This window comes from Chaetomium globosum, genomic scaffold (assembly GCF_000143365.1).
Source record: "Chaetomium globosum CBS 148.51 scaffold_7 genomic scaffold, whole genome shotgun sequence".
NCBI lineage: Eukaryota > Fungi > Ascomycota > Sordariomycetes > Sordariales > Chaetomiaceae > Chaetomium > Chaetomium globosum.
Window position 1 is genome coordinate 866,187 of NT_165982.1, and position 8,407 is coordinate 874,593.

The window sequence follows — 8,407 nt, forward strand, 5'->3', positions numbered from 1 at the left end:
TGCTGGGCGAGAATCTCGGCGGGGAGAGTAGCTAGCGAGCACACGCCGTGCTCAGAGTCCTGCAAGCGCAAAGCAGTCAGTTAGTTATCTGGGTCATCAGACACGGACGGACACATGAAGATCTAGCACACCTACCCGAAGGGTTTTGTCTCGTCCTTGTCATCCGCATCGAAATGGCGGTAGTTGTCACTGAGTGGGGTATCATCTTGTGTAGTCTGATCCATTGATCGGTTCGCAAATCCATGGGTCTCGTCGGAGAACCAGCGGGGTGGCAATGGTGGATCGGCACAGGGGATGGGTAATGGTCGAAGCTGCACTCTGCCATGGTCAATCGTGGTCATCTGCTTTCCTGCGAGGGACAGGTTGCGGCGCCGGAAAATAACTTATATTTATTGCTCTTTTGAACAGTTTGCAAGTTTAATAAGCAAGTTGTGATGTTGGACGCGCATCATCGGCGGGGCGATGGCCTGAGTGATCGTCAAAGATCGGAATTGGAACCGCGAAGGGTGGCGCGGCGGCCGCCTTAGCGGGCTCGGCGGGGCAGTTGAGTCTGTACCGTGATACGAAGACTTGGTAGCACCCCGCGTCAGCTACATTGCATCAAGTGCCGGGCGAGGCACAGTATGTACTTCGTGCATACTTCGGTTGCGTGCCGTGGTAAAGAGGGAATCAACGGTATTCATACATACATACTTTGTACATGCTGTATCACATCGACGATGCGACTCCCTCGGCACCCTTACCACCGATCTGAATCATGGTAATTACCTGTTTACGTACTGACATATTTCTGAATCTTACACAGATACCGGGAGGTACACACAACGCTCAACACCATCTGCAGTTTAGGCAGGTAACCTTAAGCCAAGACGTGTCCAGACGACAGCTCTAGTTGGTAGGAAAACTTAAAGCGGTCCATCGATGCAACACCAGGGCTGAGATGAACTGGGCTGCACTGCATTTGCTTACGCACGCGTCCTCGCATATAATTTATGTTTAGCTCCCGATGCCCGCTGTGGGGCGCGTAATGAAATCCCGAGAGCCTTGTGGGCCTTCCCCACTCGAACAGGAAGCATCATCCTCGGCCCGCACCGAACTGCGCCTTTCTGACATTAGATCTTGGACGACGACGAGGACGACGATGAGGGCGCGGACTTCGGTATTTTTCACATAATCGCAGACTCAACCCAAAATATTTTCCTACCCCAAAAAGTACTTATTGAGAAGCAAGATGAGCTTTTTGGCCACCTGACCAGGTCACGCAAGACGGTGCTGACTTGGCGGAAAACGCTGGCTTTTTTGGGCGCCTGAGTTGGGTATTTGTTGGCGTCGTCAGTGGTGCTGAACAGTTATATACCGAAACCGGGCCCGATACCTACATTAAACCCATCTTCGGCGAGACTATTACCCAAAACACCCATTCGTTCTCTTTCCCATTAGCACCCATTTATTTGCCTCTGGCCTCACTGAGTCACGAATGCCGTTCCCGGGCAAATATCTGAGTAAAATGGCATCTCTATTACCATTGATCGAGGACCTCCTCCCGATGATCTTGCCGGCATCCGTGGCCATCACAAAAGCCACAGATATTCTGCCGCCTGCAACCCAGTCGGGGGAAGACGGAGAAACACCCGAGATTCGCGTCGTCAGCAGGCATGCAGTGATTGACAAGACAGACAAAATGTGCACATCAAGTAAGCAACAACAAATCTCATTTTTGAATATTCTGGCCCGGAAATACAAACCTCTTTTCGCAGTCCTCATCGTAAAACCGAAATCTTCCTCGACAGTGCACCACCATGGCGAGCAAGGTACGTGTCTCAGAACTCCTGCCACATTCGGAGGGCAAGATCCGGCCAATCATCCACCTACCCTTCTTAACCCGGTCCAAGAAACCATACTCTACACAGTGTCGGGGCAGGGCTCGCTCCTTTCGCAGCCGAAAGGGGACGATGAGGAGCCGGAGCGGCATGAGCTCGGGCCGGGGGATTTCGCCTTCATCCCCGCTTGGACCGAGCATCAAGCAGTAAACGACTCGGACTCCGACTTTCATTTGGTGATTATCCGTAGCGGAGGACGCCCCGTCGAGGTCGACCTCACTGGCTGGGGCGGTTCGCAAGTCAAGGATGTTGCCAAACGATGACGAGTCTTTTTACGCCCGAAACTACAATCCCCGAGAAAACATGCCCCTTAGGACACTATATCAAATACACGCGGAGAGCAAGTTTCCACCTCGCTTCGTCGTGAATAAAAACTCGGACATTAAGACCGTACGTCACGGCGATGCAGTGACCGTAATGAATCGACCCCAGGTACTCGATGCGGTGAACTTAGGGCTCAAGTGACCTCTAGCAAATCAAAGCCCATATTAAAATAGAGTTTTATTATCTCCCACGATCGTCTCGCACCAACTCCGCACCAATTCCGCGACCCTATCCGAGCCCGCAGCCATGATCCGCACTCACCGCCACTGCCCGCATCACACAGCAGGGCGGCGGTTGTCACCCAGCTGACTCAGCGGCAGCCAAACTTCGACCCCAAGCCGGTCCGCGCAGCAACGGGAGCCTCGCCCAACCACGTGCCAAAGGGTCAACCCACTTCAAATTTAACTAACTTACATACCATACAGTCCAAGTCCAAATTGAGGAATCTGTCATGTACACGGCTTCCGCGCGTCCCTTAACCGCCAACGGGCGACCCGTCCTGCAACCGCCCGTCACATCCATTCCACCCCATTCCACCCGACCCCCATCACGTCACCACCCAGCCCCATCACCACCCGGCAGCGGCGACAGGGCAGCAGCAGCCGGTACCCGGCACCCGGCAACCGGGCAACCGAGTCAGTAGCCAGGTAACCGGAACCACCCCTTCGCAACCCAAGCCCCAACCCCCACCACAACCACCACCACTGCCACCACCCTTGGCAACCCAATCTCCAGCCCTAAATCACCCTACCTAAATTAGCATCTCCACTAGACAGCTCCAACTCCAGCCCCCCTCCCCCCTCAAATCAAACCCCCGCCTGCCCAGCTTGCGCGGCGCGCACCCCATCCGCCAGCACAGCCAGCAAGTCGGCGGTGCGCTCGACGGCCGCGCGGCTGCCCCCCGACCCGGCACCGGCGCCACTGCCCATGCCACCGCTGCCGACGCCGCCGCCGCGGTGGTAGAAGGCTTGGACCCTGTTCAGGTGGTGCTGCAGGTCGCGCTCGGCGGCGGCCATGGCTTGGCGGAGGGTTTGCGGCTGCTGGGTTTGTTGGTGGGGTTGGTGGGGGGTGGTTTCGCGTTGTTGGTGGTGTTGGATGGTGGCGAGTTGCTGGCTGAGTTTGTTCGAGGCCGGGCGGTTTGGGGCTTTGAGGGAGGGCTTCGAGGTGGCGGGTGGTGGTGGTTGGTGTCTGGTTGGGGTTGGGGCTGGGCGGGTGGTGGGGTCGGGCGATGGGTTTTGAGGTGGGTGACGTCTTGCTGGAGGGTGTTGACGGCGGTGATGAGGGTTTGGAGGGGGGTGAGGAGGGCGTCGAGGTTGGGGGGTGGCGGTGCTAGTGCCGTTGCTGAGTTGGGGGAGGGCGGCTTTGAGGGCTTGTTGTTCGGTGGTGAAGCCTGAGATTTCTTCCTGTACGGAGCTTAGGTTGTCAACGATGTAGTGCATCGATTCCATCATGGTGCTGATGGCGCCGGTCGCTGTCGCCATTTCCTTTTTCAGTTCGACCATGTCCTTGCCGAGTTGGCTAGAGGATGCCGCAGTTGCGGGGGCTGGGCTCGCCGGCGCCGTGCTCAACTTGCTCTTGGCCTCGGCTTCGGCTAACTGTTTTTCTAAGCTCGCGATGCGCGCTTTCAGCGCCGAGTCGTCATGTGTAACGGCCAGGGATGAGGCAGACTGTGTTTTCACTGGGGCGCTGGGAGCGGCCTCTCTCTGACCCGCAACACTAGGCTTGGGGGGAACCGTAATACTACGTTTTGGGGGAAGCGGCTCCCGCGCTGGCGCGGCCGAATTGTTCGACCGCTCGTCTCCTCTTGTCGGGACAGCTGACCGAGGTTGTGTTGGCCGTGGCGGGCTTCTGGTCGGCTGAATCTTGGGTAGCTCATCGAGAGCGCCATGCCTGTCGGGTTCTGGCCGATGTTGGCGACGAGGGTCATGGTCAAGGCGCCTGGACTTAGAGCTAGAAGCGGCTGGCGGAGAGGCCGAGCGTTTGCGCCCGAACTCTGGCGGCCACTGCCTGTCGGTTTCCCTTGGGCTTTCATCCTTGGTCGAAGGAGAAGGCAGTCCGCCGTGACGGGCCGGCATATCAAATCTAGGGTCATATAGGGGGGTGGCAGGCGCCCGTTTACGGGCGCCTTGGCGGCGTTGACGTATTTCTTCTCTTGGGTCCTGGAAGAAAGCATCAGGCAACGCTCGTAGACTTCCGGGGTCAGATAGCACACGGGGGTATGAGCCTTGGCTAATCGAAGAAAGGTCGATCCAGTCATCGGCGGCGCGTGCCGTGTCGGGTACTTCCATGGGATGGTTTGGCACGTTGGGCCCTTCGGGCCTCGGTTAGGATTTCGGCTGTCACCTTCACGATGGTGGCGCTGGTGTTGAAACCCCGACTGATGGCGACCCAGAGGGAGTCCTGACCATAGAACTTCCTACAATGTAGAAGGGCGCGGAACAGCACATAAATGTTGTTCCCATATCGGATCTCCCGTCTCTTATTGGGGTCATCCAGGGAGTCCCACATGGTGTGCGACTCATCTGTGTACCAGCTGGTGTGGAACGCACAGGCCCATGACTGGTTGAATCGCTGCTCCTTTTGTATGTTGAAACAAAAGGCGTGGAGTAGGATGGGATCGACCTTTGGTGGTGCCATTTTAATAACTTTGGCCCGCAGGGAAGTGTCACAGCTCCCGTCAACGGTCGACTTTCGCGTCGCCGTGTCGCGAATACTTTTTCAAAGATGCCGCGAAGATGTCGTTTATTTGGTTATGGAGGTTATGATAGATAGACGCGGTAAATAAGTCGGTCTTGGATTCGTAGTAGCGATGTGCCGAATAAAAGCCAGAACCGACGTGATAAAAACTCGAGGATGATTTTGTCGTGAGGTCACTGGTCGCCTTTGCAAACCACACTCCTTTTTGCTTTCGAGCCAGTGGGGCTTTTTTCAAGCCGGTCGAGCTAATGAGATTGTGAGTGGCTGCAAGGATTGAGGTGTTGTGGCTGGAGACGAGGCTGCCGTCCAATATCACACAGCAGAAGGAAAGGCAGGATTTCAAAAGTAAAATTGGAAAGTGATACAACGCTCGGGGTTTCTCTCGTATTCGGCGCTTCGAAAAGGCATTCGCGTCTTTTAAGGTTCCAGCTGCTGCCATTCAGGTTCAAGTTGTTGAGTGACGAAAGAACCAGCCACTTTAGGTACGGATTACAGCGCGACGGCTGCAGTGTCACGGGCACAGCCCGTTCCATATACGGGTTAGGGTTGTAGTTAGTGAGGGTCAGGGTTGCAGGGCAGGACCCCTGGTAGTGGGATCCTGCCAGTGTGGTCTGTGCGCGGCCCACACAGACAGGGTTTTCCCTGGGCGCGCCGCGCCTCCCACATTCGGTTACTCATGCAACCCAGAGATCCCCTACCACGGTGACTCTAACCGTGATATCCAGTGAGGTATTTAGTATCATCAAAATAGTCAATATCTCATAGCTTGAATACGAATGTGATGCTTCAAAATTATCTCCTTAGGGGAACTACAGGCCCAAGTAGCGTGAATCGTCTTCGAATTATAGCGATGATGGCGTCATTTTACCCACTCTTTCGCTCTTGCCATTGGCATCATCCTCCATACCTAATCACCCATGAGGCTTGACTTCCAGTCAAGAATCTAGATTGTTTGTTAAACTGAATGAAACTACCTCTACTTCTTTGAGTGGAAGGCTATCATCAAACTTCTCTGGCTTCTTCCAGCGTATGGGATACGAATTGTAAGGTAGGTAGGTACCTGCTTTGTCCTTTGGGTGCTTCATGTCATGCCGTGATTCACTGCCCTGCTCTCATGTGAATAACTTCAATGCTATGCCTGGATACTGGCTTACGTTCATTTTGTCAGGGAGGTCGTGTCATTTCATGGTTTCTAGGTACCTATCTTTGTCGTTCTTGCCCAAGGTCCCTCGCACCCACTGTCGTCAGCTCTGATGGGTGAGCCTTTCCTCTTAAGATGACATATGTTAGCAGACGTGGTTTCCCGCATAACTTTCATGTTAATTCGGGCAGTGTTGATGTGCCTCTTATACGCGTACTCCTTTACTTGCGTAATGTTTTCATTTAAAAACCCCAGTGCCGGCGACGATGCAGAAACTTTAGTCGACGAACGATCCAACAATAACCAAAATACCATCACCAACAATCATAACATTCGTCGCAGTATCTAGCAGGAGTAGTGCTAAGTACTTCTCCCTGATCACGACAAATCTAACCAACGTCAATCCCAACAATCCTATCATGTCTGGCGCGACCAACAAGCCCGACGAGGCCATCCTGCCCAGCGAGGCCTCCCTTACCAACGATACCCTCGTGACCGGCGATACCAATCTTGCCGATGAGGCGTGGGTTATTGTTCCCGATGAGGCCACCCCGCAGAGCCCAACCTCTCTTGCCTCCACAACCAGCGCCGACGACCAGGCCATCTCACCCAGCGATTCAATTTCCTCTGGCGTAGTCACCATGATCGCCCAGACCACTTTGTCAGACGAAAACACAACCATGCCCAGTGGCACCACCCAGAGCGATGGAGCTACCCAGGCCAATAAGAAGATCAAGAACACCAAGCCCAACGCGACCACTCCCGCCAACATCACTGTACAACCTAGCAACATCAACACCCAAATGCCCGCCGCCAAGGGCACCTTCCCGCTCTTCCCCTCCCTGCCGCGCGAGATCCGCGCGCAGATCTGGGAGCTGTGCCTGCCGCGCCGCTTCATCCCGCTGAGCACGCTCGTCGTCGGCCGCGACCACCGCAACGCCGCCGCCGAGACGGACCCCACGCAGCCCGGGTGCGACGACCCCGCCGTCCAGACCCTCATCGACTCGGTGATGACGCGCGCGTGCCGCATCGCCCAGGTGTGCCGCGAGTCGCGCGCTGTCGCGCTCTCGCAGCGCGAGTCGACCGCTGAGCTGGGGCTGTTGTGGCTGGGGCGGGAGAACTGGTTTGATCGGAGGACGGATATGTTGTTTGTGGATTGTGATGTGCGGGAGAGGTATAGGGAGATTTGGGAGGAGCTGCGCGCCAAGGTGGTGGTGGGGGATTGGGAGGAACAGGGTTATGGTGCTGGTGGTGCTGGTGGTGTCTGCGTCGCCCTGTGCAAGCACATGGTGATGAGGTGGACGCCCACGGATCCCCCCGCGCCCGTGCTGCCTGTGATGGAGACAGGCGTTACCACACGCCGGGGAATCCGCCAGAAGTCGTGGCCCGTGGTGAGGGAGCGGCTACCACCCATCCCTGGGCAGAAGTCACCGGCGGGGTCGGGGAAATTTGGATTGTTTGACGAGGAGTGCGTCACACTGCTCGATGTGAGCGAGGGCAAGCAAGGGGGGGTTGTAGAGTGGGTGAAGGAGCTGCTGTCGGAGACCTTCTGCATGGAGCTATCACTCTAGTTGTTTATGGAAGGAGACGCTGAAAGACTGGAAGCTCGACCTGGATCGTTGTCTGGGTCTGAGTCGGGAGCTGGGTTTTGAGGGCAGCGACGAGGACTGGCTGAAAGTTAGGGCTGGGCCGTACCCGACGTTGAAGGTGGAAAGGGATGATTTTATGGGGGGTTGGTCGGGTGGTCGGTAGGGTAGTTACAAAGGATCCTGCGCCATTGGGTGCGTGAGTTGAGCCCTATACGGCTGAGACTATGAGTACCTAACAATATATATTATGCAAAAGCGCCCTTGGCGCTCCGTGATAATGAAGGACAAGAAGGCAAGAGAAGAATCCAAGAGATAAACAACAAAAAAACTATAGCTACCCAAACATCCTCCGTCCCAGCCCCATAATCTCGCTCATATAGCAGTTCATATCTGGCTGACCAGCCTTCACACATCCGCAACATCCACCTCTTCATCCAACAGCCCTAGCCCACTATCATACTTTCTCCTCTTGCTCACCCTCTCAGACGGCCTGGCATCATCACCCAACACCCTCGCAACCTTATACTCACCCCGGGGGCGGTACCACCTCCGCTCCCCCTCACCCTCCTGACCATCAAGATCCCCACCTCAGAACGCCTCCGCCCATCCTCAAGAACACTCTGCCAACTCCCGCCCTCATGCGCGAGCAGAGCGAGTCGGTGCGGCCCCATCAGCCACTACACTTATCGCGCAGCGAGATGATTATACGCCGAGTGTTAGAGCAGCGACCATAGAAGCGGGCCGTGGGAGAGAACGGCGATCACGAAGCGGGAGCG

The 8,407-nt window shown here is 55.8% G+C and overlaps 4 protein-coding genes across 4 annotated transcripts; 2 read left to right on the forward strand and 2 right to left on the reverse strand.

Moving 5' to 3' along the window:
* Positions 1-51: 51 nt before the first annotated feature.
* Positions 52-325, reverse strand: CHGG_09853 (uncharacterized protein; the record flags this gene model as incomplete). Its single annotated transcript, XM_001227779.1, has 2 exons — positions 52-59; positions 136-325. 2 exons carry the CDS (start codon positions 323-325, stop codon positions 52-54), a joined length of 198 nt encoding a protein of 65 aa, XP_001227780.1.
* A 1,182-nt stretch (positions 326-1,507) lies between these two features.
* On the forward strand, positions 1,508-2,143 carry CHGG_09854 (uncharacterized protein; the record flags this gene model as incomplete). The annotated part of the gene is made up of 3 exons (XM_001227780.1): positions 1,508-1,694; positions 1,791-1,811; positions 1,911-2,143. 3 exons carry the CDS (start codon positions 1,508-1,510, stop codon positions 2,141-2,143), a joined length of 441 nt encoding a protein of 146 aa, XP_001227781.1.
* Positions 2,144-3,010: 867 nt separating this feature from the next.
* CHGG_09855 (uncharacterized protein) lies at positions 3,011-4,712 on the reverse strand (the record flags this gene model as incomplete). Its single annotated transcript, XM_001227781.1, has 2 exons — positions 3,011-4,428; positions 4,487-4,712. The coding sequence occupies 2 exons, from the start codon at positions 4,710-4,712 to the stop codon at positions 3,011-3,013; spliced, it is 1,644 nt and encodes a 547-aa protein (XP_001227782.1).
* Positions 4,713-6,461: 1,749 nt separating this feature from the next.
* CHGG_09856 (uncharacterized protein) lies at positions 6,462-7,613 on the forward strand (the record flags this gene model as incomplete). The annotated part of the gene is made up of 1 exon (XM_001227782.1): positions 6,462-7,613. The coding sequence occupies one exon, from the start codon at positions 6,462-6,464 to the stop codon at positions 7,611-7,613; it is 1,152 nt and encodes a 383-aa protein (XP_001227783.1).
* Between the last annotated feature and the right edge of the window lie 794 nt (positions 7,614-8,407).